The sequence below is a fragment of the Anser cygnoides genome, chromosome 30 (genome assembly GCF_040182565.1).
Source record: "Anser cygnoides isolate HZ-2024a breed goose chromosome 30, Taihu_goose_T2T_genome, whole genome shotgun sequence".
Classification (NCBI taxonomy): Eukaryota; Metazoa; Chordata; class Aves; order Anseriformes; family Anatidae; genus Anser; species Anser cygnoides.
Window position 1 is genome coordinate 719,366 of NC_089902.1, and position 16,161 is coordinate 735,526.

Below are 16,161 nucleotides of genomic sequence, written 5' to 3' on the forward strand. Positions count from 1 at the left end.
GGTAGATTCAGATTAGACATTAGAAAGAAGTTCTTTACTCAGAGGGTGGTGAGGAACAGGCTGCCCAGAGAAGTTGTGGATGCCCCATCTCTGGAGGTGTTCACGGCCAGGTTGGATGGGGCCTTCAGCAACCTGGTCTAGTGGAACGTGTCCCTGTCCAGGGCAGGGGTGTTGGAATGATGTGATCTTTAAGGTCCTTTCATACCCAGACTGTTCTGTAATTCTGTAAATATGAAACACAGCACCATACCAACTACTAGGAAGAAAAATTAACTCTTTTGCAGCAAAAACTAGGACAAAATTCACCGCTTATTCCATACCGTATAGGTCATGTTCAGGTCCAACACTTTCCAATTAATCACAGCCACCTGTTTTTTCTGTTTTTTGGATATGCTCAAAAGATATCACTTCCTTAGTTTATTTGTGTCTATAATAATAATAATAATAATAATAATAATAATAATGTATTAAGAATAATATATTAAGAATAATAATATGTAATAATAACTATATATTATTGTTGTTGTTGTTATTGTTATTATGCTTTTATATCAATCCATAAACTTTTACTTTTTTTTTTTTTTTTTTTTTTTCCTCCCAGTTCTCTCCTCCATCCCAGTGGATGAATAGCTTTGTAGTGCTGAGCTGCCTGCCAGGTCAAACCACAGCAAGTCTTCTTGGTGCCTAGCATGGAGCAGAAAGGTTGAGATGACAGATCTGACCACAGCGTTTTTAAAAGTGAGTTGTTCTAAGCATTAGGTCAGTTTAAGAGTTGCTGATCACAATGTCGATCTTTTTGATCTGGGGTCTGTTGTGCTTGTTTTCAGAATTGTGTTGTATAGCACATTGCTAACTGTCTGTCTTCCATGTCAGGCTGTTCATCAATTCTGGGGACAGGTTTAAGGTTAATCTTTTGCTGTATTGGATAACATTGACTTCAGATAGGATAACATTATTGCCACCTCTGTACCTCGGGAACCATCTCTTCATCTCTTAGAAACTCTTAATAATTGCACTCTTTTACACTTTTTGCCTTTTTTCCTCAGGGAGTAAATCTATGCGGGGTGGGGCAGGGAGGTGGAGGGTGGAACTGGTATGGACAGTGGGGGAGGCCTTTCCCCAGTTCTTCATTCTCCCTTCCTTCTTCACCTCCCCCTTCTCCTCCAGGCTAATTACAATAGCTTTTCAAAGGTTTGAGTATCTGTGGGGTCGTCAAACCAGCATGGTCCTATTGTTATGTCTCCTGAATGTGTTTCAGAACTACTTAAGCATGCCATCCAGAGGTCTGTCCAGAGGCAGGAGAGTGAGGAGTGGCAGGGAGAGTGGGAGGATCTGGGCAGGCACCTAGAGCAGGGGGCACCTCCACTGCTTTGGAACTTCACCTCTGAGCAAAGGTAGAATCCTAAAAAATATGGTTAAATGCTTGAAAAAGTGGTGTTATCACCCTGGCATTTCCAAAGAGACACATACCACTGCAGTGTGCTGGCTCTTGGCCTATGCTTACAGAGCCACAATCAATGCCTCTCCAACCTCTGTGACAAGCCCTGCAGCCACTCCAGCCCCTCTGACAGACTCTGCAGCCACTACAGCATCTGCAAAATGCCCTGCAGCAACTCCAGCTCCTTTTATGGGCCCTATGTCTGGGCCAGAGAAGCAACCTGTGTCGGTATCAGTTGCTCCTATATGCAAGAAAAAAACAATGGATATGGAAGTCATTTTTTTAGGAGAGAAAATAAAATCCTACCTAGCCAAGAAAGGAGGAGAAAGAAGATGAGGCAGGCTTCAGAAAAGCTGGACCATCATGTGAGTAGGAGGATGAAGAGGAAAAGGTCCTAAGAGCATCAGTAATCACGCGATCCCTATCCCTGTGCTGCTCTGGTGCTGGAAGAAAACAGGGCCCCTCCCTGGAGTTAGAGGTCAGGAAAGGAGAGATGGTGGGTACACACGATGTGTCACCCTGTGGTTTCACCTGTGTGACCATGGAGAGGACATGAGAAAGTGGGATGGAAAATCTGCCTCAACCCTAGAGGCACGGGTATGTGAGTGGCAAGGAACAACAGTCCCTAAAAGGGGTTCTTAGAGAACTGCTGCTCCACTTTCCAGCGGGCAGTCCTGCAGACACAGTAAGGAATACTATGAGCAGGACTAGAGGGGCCCTGCCTCCAGCCAGGGGGAGGAAGGGGACCATCGGCTGTATTGGACTGTGTGGATTCGATGGCCTTGCACATCAGGCCCCCAGAAGTCTCAGGCTCCAGTGGACACCACTGCACAGTGTACCCTAGTGCCATCAAGCTGTGGAGGGGTGAACCCATTTGTATGTCTGGAGTGACAGGGGGATGCCAACACTGACCTGTACTGGAGGCTGAAGTGAGTCTAAGTGGGAAGGAGTGGCCAAAGCACCCCACTGGGACTGGCCCTGGACTCTGTGCATCCTTGGAAGAGACTGCTTCAGGAGAGGAGAAATATTTCAAGGACCCAAAAGGGTATGGGTGGGCTTTTGGCACAGCTGCCTTGGAGACGGAGGACATGATGCTGTTGTCTGCCTTGCCTTGGTCTCTCACAGGACCCTTCTGTTGTGGGGTTGATGAGGGCTGAAGGACAGCTGGTGCCAATCACTGCCACAGCCGTGCACCTCAGTCAGTAGAGCACCAACCGAGTCTGCTGACAGAGGATTGTCGTGGCCTGAAGGAAGTCATGCAGTGCTGAGTGCTGCCATGCCGGACACGCTAGAGCTTCCATGCACACTGGGATCAAAGGCACCCAAGCGTTTTGCCACAACTGATATCGCTAAGGCATTTTTCTTCATCCGTTTGCCAACAGATTGAAGGCCACAGCTTGCTTTCAACATGGCATCGACTGCCCCAGGGCAGGAAACTCAGCCCTACCATTTGCCATGGACTGATCCAGAGTGCCCTGGAAGAGGAGGAAGCTCCTGAACACCTGCAGTACATCGATGGCATCGTTGTGTGGGGTGACAGAGCAGAGGAAGTGTTTGAGAAAGAGAAGAAAATACTCCAAATTCCTCTGAAAGCTGATTTTGCAGTAAAAGAAATGAAGGTCAAGGGACGTGCACAAGAGATCCTGCTGCAGGCTGGCCAGGGTCAGGGGGACCAATGCTCAGGGACAGGTTGAGAATCGGTGAGGGGCTTCTCAGCAATTGCGTGGTGCATCACTTGCTTTTCACATACTATTATTCTTCTTGTTATTATTATTATTGTTATTATTACTATTTTATCTTACTTTTGTGTCTTTCCAAATTTGAAATCATTCATTATTGTCTGGGCCCTTGTGCTTGGTGACACACATCCAGTTTTCCTACACATCAGTGCCACCTTCACACTGCCTTTGTCTCCTTGTCCTCACTGCCTCCAATGCTCTGCTCTAACGAGCTCCAAGGGAGGCTGTGTCAGTGCTGGCCCTCAGGGGGACACTGCAGGAAACTTGCCTCTGACTTGGACTTGTTGAGAGATGTCTTCAATTGTCTCTCAGTGCCTGAGGTTCGTGGGCTCCTCCCCAAAGCCCCCCGAGGGGGGACTCCAATGCCTTGGGCTGGGCGTCTGGTGCTGAGCTGGGCCGGGCTCCTGGGCCCAAGGGGAGCTCGTGGTAAGTGGGCAGCGCTGCAGAGAGACAGCTGTGCCCAGGAGCAGCTCCTGTGCCCAGCGCAGCAGGGCTGGGGGCTCTGACCGCAGCTGGCACGGGGAGAGGAGAGAAGGAGAGAGGGCTTGGAGGCAGTGAGGAGCGCAGCAACAGAGGGCAGCGTGTGGCAGGACAGATCTGCAGGCTCTTGGCACCATGAGTCTCTGGCTGCAGGGCCATGCAGGTGGGGTTGCCAGAGAGCTCTTCTACAGCTGGCACATCCGATGGCTGATAGCACCTGTCAGGATGGGTCTCTCTGTTTATCCAGTGAGAAGTAGAATTTGTGGTAGAGAATGGCATTTAGAAGGGGTCATTTCCAGAAGAAAACTGAGGTTTGGTTTATCTGAAGGAGAAGGCTTTTTTTTGATTCTGTGCTTTTCGATTCCTGCATTGCAGGGCAGGCAAGTTTGATGGTAATGTGTTCTCAGGATTGTACAGGAGACTGAGAATCCCAGAGCATTGCACTGACAGATTGGTATGGAAGCAATGAGATTCATACAGGTTCTCCTGCAAAGAGAGAGGATCGTCTGGGAGGTGTTCTAAGACATGGAATAGGTTTTCCTCATTTATGCATTTATGCTTTGTTATGCATTCTTTCTCTTCAACAGACAGCTGTGTTTAATGTTAGCAAATGCCCAATATCAGCTCTGTGAGCGAGTTCCTCCTGCTGGCATTCGCAGACACGCGCACGCTGCAGCTCCTGCACTTCGGGCTCTTCCTGGGCATCTACCTGGCTGCCCTCCTGGGCAACGGCCTCATCCTCACCGCCGTAGCCTGCGACCACCGCCTCCACACCCCCATGTACTTCTTCCTCCTCAACCTCGCCCTCCTCGACCTGGGCTGCATCTCCACCACTCTCCCCAAAGCCATGGCCAATGCCCTCTGGGACAGCAAGGTCATCTCCTATCAAGGATGTGCCGCACAGGTCTTCTTTTTAGTCTTCTTCATTGGAGCAGAGTATTCCCTTCTCACCGTCACAGCCTATGACCGCTACACTGCCATCTGCAAGCCCCTGCACTACGGGAGCCTCGTGGGCAGCAGAGCTTGTGCCCAGATGGCAGCAGCTGCCTGGGGCAGTGGCTTTCTCAATGCTGTCCTGCACACGGCCACTACCTTTTCCCTGCCCCTCTGCCAAGGCAATGCTGTGGACCAGTTCTTCTGTGAAATCCCCCAGATCCTCAAGCTCTCCTGCTCAGATGTCTACCACAGGGAAACTCGCGTCCTTGTGTTTAGTGTTTCTTTAGTCTTTAGTTGTTTTGTCTTCATTGTGCTGACCTATGTGCAGATCTCCAGGGCTGTGCTCAGGATGCCCTCTGAGCAGGGCCAGCACAAAGCCTTTTCCACGTGCCTCCCTCGTCTGGCCGTGGTCTCTATGACTGTCAGCACTGCCATGTTTGCCTACCTGAAGCCTCCCTCCATCACCTCCCAATCACTGGACCTGGGGCTAGCAGTTCTGTACTCGGTGGTGCCTCCAGCACTGAACCCCCTCATCTACAGCATGAGGAATCAGGAGCTCAAAGGTGCAGTGAGGAAAATATTTCTATACATGCTTCTTCATCTTCAATGACTTCAGCATTCTGATTATTATTATACCATTTTTATCATTAATCTTATTATCAAAGTGTAATATTAGAAATAATCCTAACAGTACTAGCTGTTTTTTTTTTTTGTGAAACTGAGGGAATGATTTCTTTAAGTCTATTTTTATTAATATTTTAACAACATTTTACATTGATAGAAATAATGTTATTCTTATCCTTCTGCATAACAAGTTTTAAAATTATTTTTAACCATAGAGTCATGGAATCACAGAATGGCCTGGGCTGGAAAGGACCTCAAAGATCATCTCGTTCCAACCCCCCTACCATGGGCAGTGACACCTCCCTGTAGATCATGGTTACTCAGGACTTCATCTAACTTGCTCTTGAAGACCTGAAGAGATGGGGCATCCAATACCTTTGTGGAAAAACCTCTTCCAGTGCCTCATTATCCTGAGTGAAAAATTTCCTTCTGACCTCTAATAGGAATCTCCCTTCTTTTAATTTAAAACCACTTCCCCTTGTCCTGTAATTATCTACCTGAGCAAAGAGTCCTTCTCCATCCCCTTTAAAACACCTTTTAAGTACTGAAAGTCTGCAACGACATCACCCCGGAGCCTTCTCTTCTGGTAGGCTGAACAGCCCCAGCTCTCTCAGCCTCTCTTCATAGAAGAGGTACTCCAGCCCCTTGATCATCTTTGTGGCCTTCCTCTGGACCCACTCTAACAGCGCACACCCTTCTTGTGCTGGGGGCTCCAGACCTGGATGCAGGACTCCAAGTGGGGCCTCACAAGGGCAGAGCAGAGGGGGACAATCACCTGCCTCCACCTGCTGGCACTCCTCTCTTGATGCAGCCCAGGATGCACTTGGCCTTCTGGGCTACAAGCACACATTCCTGGCTCATGTTGAGCTTTTCATCCAGCAGAACCCCCAAGTCCTTCTCTGCAGGGCTACTCTCAATGAGTTCTTCTCCCTGCCTATCCCCATGTCTGGGATTTCCCCAGCCCACGTGCAGCACCTTGCACTTGGACTTGTTGAACCTCCTTAGGTTAACATGAGCCCAAATTTCAAGCTTGTCCAGGATGCTTTGGATGGCATCCCTTCCTCTGTTGCATCAACTACACCTCTCAGCTTGGTGTCACCTGCACACTTGCTGAGGGTGCACTCTACCCCACTGTCCCTGTCATTGACAAAGATATTAAACAGTACCACTCTCAGGATAGACCCCTGTCCTGGTTCCAGTTAGGACAGAGTTAATTTTCCTCCTAGTAGCTGGTAGGGTGCTATGTTTTGGATTAGGATGAGAAGAGCGCTGATAACATGCTGATGTTTTAATTGTTGCAGAGCAGTGTTTACACCAGGCCAAGGACTTTTCGGCTTCTCGCTCTGTCCTGCCAGCGGGCAGGCTGGGGGTGCAGCAGGAGCTGGGAGGGGACAGACCCAGGACAGCTGACCCCAACTGGCCAAAGGGGTATTCCATACCATCTGGCGTCATGCTAAACAATATATAGGGGTGGCTGGCCGGGGTGGGGGGCCGGCTGCTCAGGGATAGGCTGGGCATCGGTCAGCGGGTGGTGAGCAATTGCATTGTGCATCACTTGTTTCTTACACATTATTATTATTAATACTATTATCATTATCACTATTATTATTATGTTATTATTATATTCCTGTCTTAATAAACTGTCTTTATCTCAACTCACCGGCTTCACTTTCCCGTTTCTCTCCCCCATCCCAGAGAGGGAGGGGGGAGGGTGAGCAAACGGCTGTGTGGTGTTTAGCTGCCAGCTGGGTTAAACCACAACAGTCCTTTTGGCTCCCAACGTGGGGCTTGAAGGGTTGAGATATCGACAGATTTGACCAGGGTGTGTTAAACTAAAATTGGTAAAAGTATTGGACCTGCTTAACAGTTGCTAGTCACGATGTTGATTGCCTCAATCTCAAGTCTGCTGTGCCTGTTTTCCAAATTGAGTTTTATAGCGCGTTACTTTCTGTATGTGCTCCCTGTTGCACTGTTTATCCTTTCCGGGCCCTGGTTTAAGATTGTTATGGTACTGTGCGGTGTAACAGTGGCTTATGAAATGATGAAATATCTGGTCACGACTCTAACCTGGTATTTGTACTCAGCACTGACGTCGACTCTATACTTTGGAAGCCATATCTCGGAAACTATTAGCAATTACACCTATTGCCTGTTTTCGTTAGGGAGCCAATCTGTGAAGGGGACAGGGGAAGACATGTTTCCCTACCTGTTCACTCTCCCTTTCTCCTTCACCACCACCCTCTTATCCCCCGAGCTAGTTACGGTGGTTCTCCGAGATGTTGAATATCCTTGGGATACTCAGACCAGCCTGCTCTTGTTGTTATGTCTCCTGAATGCGCTTCAGGTTTTGTTGAGGGTTAAACAACTACTTAGGAATCTCATCCGGAGATCTGTCTTGAGGCGGGATAGTTGCGAGTGGCAGGGAGTGTGGGAGGATATGGGCAGGTTTCTAGAGCAGTGGTCACCTCCAGTGTTTTGGACGTTCACCCCTGAACAACTGCAAAATCCTAAAAAGCTGGCAGAATGCTTGAAAAAAAGGTGTCATGACTCTGGCAGTTCCAAAGTGACACAAATCACTGTAGCGTGCTGGGGTCTGGCTTGTGCCTATTGAGCTGCAATTGATGCTACTATCAACCTATCGACAGCTCCTGCAGCCGCTCCAGTTCCAGCTCCTGCAGCCGCTCGAGCTCCAGCTCCCGCAGCCACTCCAGCCCCTGCAGCAGCTCCAGCTCCTGCAGCTGCTCCCACTCCTGTGTCTGGGTCAGAGAAATGAGCTGTAGCAGTGCAAGTTGACCCCGCAGAGGGTATTCCAACCCCTGTGGCAGACCCTGTGTCTGGGTCAGAGAAACGAGCTGTAGCAGTGCAAGTTGCCCCTGTAGACAAGGTGAAAAAATGGTATAGAGACTCAGGTCGTTTAGAACGCAGACAGTCTTCTGCTAAGTCTGGGCGTAGTGAAGACGAGGCTGGGCCATCAAAGGTGCAGGAGACTGAAGATGAGGATGGGGATGTTGAAAAGTCAACAGTAACTACCCGGACTCTATACCAGCGTGAGCTATGAGATGTGCGAAAAGATTTTGGTCGCTGTATAGGTGAGCAGCTTGTCACCTGGCTGCTCCGGTGCTGGGACACCGGAGCCAATTGTGTGGAATTAGAGGGCAAGGAAGCCAGGCGGCTGGGATCCCTTGCTAGGGACGCATGTATTGACAAAGCAATTGGAGATGGAGCACGATCTCGCAGCCTCTGGAGGCGTCTCCTGTCAGCTGTGCAGGAAAGGTATCCCTTCAAGGAAGAACTTGTATGTCTACCAGGCAAATGGACCACCATGGAGAAGGGAATTCAGCACCTGAGGGAATTTGCCGTACGGGAAGTAATTTATAAGGACCTAGACGACGCACAAATATCCACAGATCCAGATGAAGTCCAGTGTACACGACCCATGTGGCGGAAGTTTGTACGGAGTGCACCATCATCATATGCCAGCTCATTGGCAATACTAACCTGGAAAGAGGATCAGGAACCCACAGTGAATGAAGTGGCTAAAATACTCCGGCAGTACGAAGGAAATCTCTCCTCTTCCCTACAGGCCTGTGTCTCGGCTGTGGAGAAACTCTCTAAAGAGTTCCACCAGCTAAAAGAGAATACTTTGGAGAAACTCTCTGAAGAGGTCCACCAACTTAAAGAGAATTTATCTTCCCCTCCACCTGAGCGAACCAGTGTCCACCAGCTGAAAGAGAATACTTTGGGGAAACTATTTGAAGAGGTCCACCAACTTAAAGAGAGTTTATTTTCCTCCCCACCTGTACAAACCAGTGTCTCAGCTATTAGGGGTAAACGTTCATCTATGCAAGGAAGACAATATGGTGGGCACACACACCGCGCCACCCTGTGGTTTTACCTACGTGACCATGGAGAGGACATGAGAAAATGGGATGGAAAATCTACTGCGACCCTAGAGGCACGGGTACGTGAATTGCAAAGGAAAACAATTGGGAAAAAGGAGTTCTCTGAAAAGTTTGCTGCTCCAACTTCCAGCAGGCAGTCCTTTAAACACAGAAACGAAGATTCTGACCAGGACTAGAGGGGCCCTGCCTCCAGCCAGGGGGAGGAAAGGGACAATCGAGTTTATTGGACTGTGTGGATTCGATGGCCTGGCACGTCAGACGCACAGAAGTATAAGGCTTTAGTAGACACCGGTGCACAATGTACTCTAATGCCATCAAGCTATAAAGGGCCAGAGCCCATCTGTATTTATGGTGTGACGGGGGGATCCCAGCAGTTAACTGTATTGGAGGCTGAGGTGAGTCTAACCGGTAATGAGTGGCAAAAGCACCGTATTGTGACTGGCCCAGATGCTCCGTGCATCCTTGGCATAGACTATCTTAGAAGAGGATATTTCAAGGACCCAAAAGGGTTCCGCTGGGCTTTTGGCATAGCTGCCTTAGAGGCAGAGGACGTTAAACAGTTGTCTACCTCTCCCGGTCTCTCAGAGGACCCTTCTGTTGTGGGGTTGCTGAGGGTTGAAGAACAGCAAGTGCCGATCGCTACCACAACTGTGCACCGGCGGCAATATCACACCAACCGAGACTCCCTGAGTCCCATCCATAAGCTAGTTTGTCAACTGGAGAGCCAAGGAGTGATCAGCAAGACTCATTCACCTTTTAATAGTCCCATATGGCCAGTGCGAAAGTCTAATGGTGAGTGGAGACTAACAGTGGACTATCGTGGCCTGAACGAAGTCACACCACCACTGAGTGCTGCAGTGCCGGACATGCTAGAACTCCAGTATGAACTGGAATCAAAGGCAGCCAAGTGGTATGCCACAATTGATATCGCTAATGCATTTTTCTCCATCCCTCTAGCAGCACAGTGCAGGCCACAGTTTGCTTTCACTTGGAGGGGAGTCCAATATACTTGGAATCGGCTGCCCCAGGGGTGGAAACACAGCCCTACCATTTGCCATGGACTGATCCAGTCTGCGCTGGAGCAGGGGGAAGCTCCTGAACACCTGCAGTACATCGATGACATCATTGTGTGGGGTGACACTGCAGAGGAAGTTTTCGAGAAAGGGAAGACAATAGTCCAAATCCTTCTGAAGGCTGGTTTTGCCATAAAACCGAATAAAGTTAAAGGACCTGCACGAGAGATCCAGTTTTTAGGAATAAAATGGCAAGATGGACGTCGTCAAATCCCAATGGATGTGATCAACCAAATAACAGCTATGTCTCCACCAACTAGCAAAAAAGAAACACAAACTTTCCTAGGTGTCGTGGGGTTTTGGAGAATGCATATTCCAAATTACAGTCTGATTGTAAACCCGCTCTACCAAGTAACCCGTAAGAAGAATTCTTTTGAATGGGGCCCTGAGCAACGACAAGCCTTTGAACAAATTAAGCAGGAAATAGTTCATGCAGTAGCCCTCGGGCCAGTCCGAACAGGACCAGATGTAAAGAATGTGCTCTACACAGCAGCCGGGGAGAATGGTCCCACCTGGAGCCTCTGGCAGAAAGAACCTGGGGAAACTCGAGGTCGACCCCTGGGGTTTTGGAGTCGGGGATACAGAAGATCTGAGGCCCGCTATACTCCAACTGAAAAGGAGATATTGGCAGCATATGAAGGAGTTCGATCTGCTTCGGAAGTGGTCGGTACTGAAGCGCAGCTCCTGCTGGCACCCCGACTGCCGGTACTAGGCTGGATGTTCAAAGGAAGGGTCCCCTCTACACATCATGCAACTGATGCCACATGGATCAAGTGGGTTGCACTGATTACTCAGCGGGCTCGAATAGGAAACCCCAGTCACCCAGGAATCTTGGAAGTGATTATGGACTGGCCAGAAGGCAAATGCTTTGGGATATCATCAGAGGAGGAGGTGGTCCGTGCTGAAGAAGCCCCACTGTACAACAAGCTACCGGAAAATGAGAAGAAATATGCCTTGTTCACTGATGGGTCCTGTCATATTGTGGGAAAGCATCGGAGATGGAAAGCTGCTGTATGGAGTCCTACACGACGAGTTGCAGAAGATGCTGAGGGAGAAGTTGAATCGAGTCAGTTTGCATGTTAATTATTATATAATACTGTATGTCATCACTACCATGGTTGCTATATATCATAGATGAAAATGGTGATTAATTAGAATGTATTGGAAAGAGTGTAACCTGAGCATGACATAAATGGTATGGAATAAGGGGTGGATATCTGTCCTGGTTCCAGTTAGGACAGAGTTAATTTTCCTCCTAGTAGCTGGTAGGGTGCTATGTTTTGGATTAGGATGAGAAGAGCGCTGATAACATGCTGATGTTTTAATTGTTACAGAGAAGTGTTTTTAAACCAAGCCAAGGACTTTTCGGCTTCTCGCTCTGTCCTGCCAGCGGGCAGGCTGGGGGTGCAGCAGGAGCTGGGAGGGGACAGACCCAGGACAGCTGACCCAAACTGGCCAAAGGGGTATTCCATACCATCTGACGTCATGCTAAACAATATATAGGGGTGGCTGGCTGGGGTGGGGGGCCGGCTGCTCAGGGATAGGCTGGGCATCGGTCAGCGGGTGGTGAGCGATTGCATTGTGCATCACTTGTTTTCTTACACATTATTATTATTAATACTATTATCATTATCACTATTATTATTATTATTGTTATTATTATATTCCTGTCTTAATAAACTGTCTTTATCTCAACTCACCGGCTTCACTTTCCCGTTTCTCTCCCCCATCCCAGAGAGGGAGGGGGGAGGGTGAGCGAACGGCTGTGTGGTGTTTAGCTGCCAGCCGGGTTAAACCACAACAGCTGGGCATGCTAGAACTTCATTCAGTACAAACTGCAGTCAAAGGCAGCCAAGCGCTATGCCACAATTAATACTGCTAATGCATTTTTCTCCATCCCTTTGGCAGCAGTGTGAAGGCCACACTTTGCTTTCAGTTGGAGGGGCGTCCTGTCCACCTGGAATCGACTGCACCAGGGCTAGAAACACAGCCCTACCATTTGCCATGGGCTGATCCAGACTGCCCTGGAACACAGGGAAGCTCCTGAACACCTCCAGTACATTGATGTCGTCATCACATGGGGCAACACAGCTCAAGAAGTATTTGAGAAAGGGAAGAAAATAGTCCTAATCCTTCTGAAAGCTTGTATTGCCCTAAAACAAAGTAAAGTCAAGGGACCTGCACATGAGATCCTAATGCAGGCTGGTCAGGTTCAGGGGGACCCCTGCTTGGGGAGAGGTTGGGCATCGGTCAGTGGGTGATGACCAATTGCATTGTGCATCACTTGCTTTATAAAAATAATAAAAATAAAAATAAAAAATATTATTATTTATTAGTAGTATTGTTACTGTTATTATTATCTCTTCAATTTCTGTCCATTTAAACTATCTTTATTTCAACCCACTATCTTCTGGGGGTGGGTGTCAGCTAACATCTGTGTGGTACTGAGGTGCCTGACGGGTTAAAGCACAATGTGTTTCACAACCACAGTCCAACAGCACAAATCACACTTGTAAAAATCAGTCTCTGACTTCTACAAAGAGGAGCAGTCGGCGATGATGTCAGCCTGCTTCAGACACCACAGCCCAGCAGAGACCCTGCTGCCTTCGGGAGCTGTCAGCCCTGAGGCCTTGGGGACACCTCGAGGGAGCCCAATGGCACAGAGCAAGCGATGCCATGGTCGGGTGCTGTGCTGCTGAGCTGGGCCGGGCTCCTGGGCCCAAGGGGAGCTCGTGGCAAGCGGGCAGCGCTGCAGAGAGACAGCTGTGCCCAGGAGCAGCTCCTGTGCCCAGCGCAGCAGGGCTGGGGGCTCTGACCGCAGCTGGCACGGGGACAGGAGAGAAGGAGAGAGGGCTTGGAGGCAGTGAGGAGCGCAGCAACAGAGGGCAGCGTGTGGCAGGACAGATCTGCAGGCTCTTGGCACCGTGAGGCTCTGGCAGCAGGGCCATGCAGGTGGGGTTGCCAGAGGGGTCTTCTACAGCTGGCACATCCGATGCCTGATAGCATCTGTCGGGATAGTTGTCTCTCTGTTTCTCCAGAAATGAGTAGAAAATGCTTTAGAGAATGGCATTTATGACTGGATTTTAAGGAGGAAGGCTAACACAGGAGTTACATTAAGGGTACTGTTTTTTCTGTAGTCTGTGCTTTCAGGTTACTGCAGTGGACGGAAGGCAGGTTTCGTGGTAGTTTGTTGTAAGGATTGTACAGGAGACTGAAACTCCTAGAGCATTGCACTGAGATTTCAGTATGGAAGCGATGAACTTCATAAAGTCCCTTCAGTCACCTCAGCTTAAAGACTGCACCAACATCATGTTTGTGCTCCCCTCAGGATTTAACTGATCTGACACTGATCTGGCTCCAGGCAGGGACATGGGCAGGCGGCAAGAGGGAGCTGCTGCCAGAAATGCTGTGCGAGGGAGAGCTCAGGCACCTCCCTGCCATCCCCTGCAGGGCAGGCGCCTTCCCTGGGACACCCCCTGCTCTCCTCTGCCACCAGCACAGCCTCTGCCCTCAAGCCCCCGCTGTCCCCAGCAGGAGCTGCCTCCTCTGCAGGCAGAGCTGCAGCACAGGAGGGTGTGCTGAGTGTCCGTCTGTCCCTCCCTGGCCTTGCCTCCCCTGGCAGCAGCACGCTGCCATTCCTGCTGGTTTCTCCACCTGGCCGTGCTGCTGCTGCTCTTGTTCCCAGGCTGCCTGGGGATGGGGGTTTCACCTGCCCATGGAGTGAGCCCTCGGGGTGCTTGGGGGAAGGGGAGTATGGGGACAGGGTGAGGGGTCTGGAGATGGGCACTTGGAGCCTGGCTTCTTCTGCACTCAGAAGTACCCAGGTTCTTCTCAGGACAACCACTGACGGTAATTATCCTGCAACTCAAAGAGATGCCAGCGCAGCTCAGACCAGCACTGATGGACAGACTGGCTGTCGTCTCTGTGGGATGCTCTGCACTAAAGGGACAGTTTCTTTGCCTCTGAGGATCCACAAGGTTTTACTTGGAGTGCAGCAGAACGCCCAGGATTTATGCCTTAGAATCACTCCTCAGGTGTGGTGGGGCAGCTAGAACCAAAAATACAAAACAAACAATTAAATAATATAAATAATATAAATAATTAAATAAGTAAATAAATCTCCACACCTCTGCTCTGCAGTTGGGTGAACTAGGAACAAAACTGGGGAAATCTCTTTGATATCAGCAGTAAAAGGAATCTGAGACTACCCCATGTTCCTACCATGTTATTGCCATGTTCCTACCATGCTACTACCTCTGGCTGTAGTGCAGGCCTGATTCTTCCATTGCCCACAGATGAGTCCCCTGCTCCCAGAGACACTCAGGCAGAATCAGTGAAGGAGACCTTCAAAATATTTGCCTGGAAATGGGCAATTTTTGGTGATTTTAGGTGAGAAAATGGAAAGAGTTTTCCTCTGATATGCCTGTGGTACATTATCACTGCCTTTCTGATCCTTGTACAGGAACTCATGACCAGAATTAGCAGATGTCCAACAGCAGCTCCATCACCGAGTTCCTCCTGCTGACACTTGCAGACACGCGGGAGCTGCAGCTCCTGCACTTCGGGCTCTTCCTGGGCATCTACCTGGCTGCCCTCCTGGGCAACGGCCTCATCCTCACTGCCGTCGCCTGCGACCACCGCCTCCACACCCCCATGTACTTCTTCCTCCTCAACCTCGCCCTCCTTGACCTGGGATCCATCTCCACCACTCTGCCCAAAGCCATGGCCAATGCCCTCTGGGACACCAGGGCCATCTCCTATCAGGGATGTGCTGCCCAAGTCCTCTTTTTACTCTTCTTCATTGGAGCAGAGTATTCCCTTCTCACTGTCATGTCCTACGACCGCTACGTTGCCATCTGCAAGCCCCTGCACTACGGGAGCCTCGTGGGCAGCAGAGCTTGTGCCCAGATGGCAGCAGCTGCCTGGGGCAGTGGCTTTCTCAATGCTGTCCTGCACACGGCCACTACATTTTCCCTGCCCCTCTGCCAAGGCAATGCTGTGGACCAGTTCTTCTGTGAAGTCCCCCAGATTCTCAAGCTCTCCTGCTCAGCTGTCCACCTCAGGGAAGGTCGGCTTCTCATGTTTACTGCCTGTTTAACCACTGGATGTTTTGTCTTCATTGTGCTGTCCTATGTGCAGATCTCCAGGGCTGTGCTGAGGATCCCCTCTGAGCAGGGCCGGCACAAAGCCTTTTCCACGTGCCTCCCTCACCTGGCCGTGGTCTCCCTCTTTGTCAGCACCATCATGTTTGCCCACTTGAAACCCCCCTCCATATCTTCCTCATCCCTGGACCTGGTGTTGTCATTTCTCTACTCAGTGGTGCCTCCAGCAGTGAACCCCCTCATCTACAGCATGAGGAACCAGGAGCTCAAGGATGTCTTGTGGAAACTGATGCCTTGATGTGTTTCAAAATCAAGAAATTGCCCTTCTTCTTCTGCTTGATGTGGTTATTTTACTCAGGTGAGCAGCTGAGCTCCACCACAACTGCTATCTCACTCTCCACTCCCCCTCCTCCAAGGTAAACGGGAAGAAAATATGATCAAAGGGGCTCAAGTGTTGAGATAAGAACTAGGAGATTAGTCTACAACTATCATCATGGGAAAAACAGATTCAGCATAGGGAAATTAGTAAAATTTATTGTCTATTACTAACAAGCTATAGAACTGAGAATCAAAGAAAACAAAATAAAAACACCTTTCCCCATCCACCCTCTTCCACCTCCTTTACTCGAGCGTTGCAGGGGAATGGGGGGATGGGGGTTGCGGTAGGTCTGTCACACTTCAACTCCGCTGCTCCTTCACGGTCACACTCTGCCCCTGCTCCATTTGGGGTCCCTCCCACGGGATGCCGTCCTTCCCAAACTGAGCCTGTAGGGGCTGCCCACAGGCAGCAGCTCTTCAGGAACTGCTCCCACATGGCTCCGTACCATGGGGTCCATCCCCCAGGAGCAAACTGCTCCAGCACGGGTC

The 16,161-nt window shown here is 49.7% G+C and overlaps 2 protein-coding genes across 2 annotated transcripts; both read left to right on the forward strand.

Moving 5' to 3' along the window:
- The first annotated feature begins 4,504 nt into the window (after positions 1 to 4,504).
- LOC136787580 (olfactory receptor 14C36-like) lies at positions 4,505 to 5,203 on the forward strand. Its single transcript, XM_066984892.1, has 2 exons — positions 4,505 to 4,682; positions 4,773 to 5,203. The coding sequence occupies exons 1-2, from the start codon at positions 4,505 to 4,507 to the stop codon at positions 5,201 to 5,203; spliced, it is 609 nt and encodes a 202-aa protein (XP_066840993.1).
- A 9,474-nt stretch (positions 5,204 to 14,677) lies between these two features.
- Positions 14,678 to 15,618, forward strand: LOC136787539 (olfactory receptor 14C36-like). Its single transcript, XM_066984848.1, has one exon. The coding sequence runs from the start codon at positions 14,678 to 14,680 to the stop codon at positions 15,590 to 15,592; it is 915 nt and encodes a 304-aa protein (XP_066840949.1). The 3' UTR covers positions 15,593 to 15,618.
- Positions 15,619 to 16,161: the final 543 nt, after the last annotated feature.

Excerpts from the sequence above, each read along its gene's own strand:
- LOC136787580 (XM_066984892.1), top strand. The coding sequence starts at position 4,505 with ATGGCCAATGCCCTCTGGGACAGCAAGGTCATCTCCTATCAAGGATGT. Across the intron at positions 4,683-4,772 it reads CCTCGTGGGCAGCAGAGCTT|GCAATGCTGTGGACCAGTTC; the intron begins GTGCCCAGATGG and ends CCCTCTGCCAAG.
- LOC136787539 (XM_066984848.1), top strand. The coding sequence starts at position 14,678 with ATGTCCAACAGCAGCTCCATCACCGAGTTCCTCCTGCTGACACTTGCA.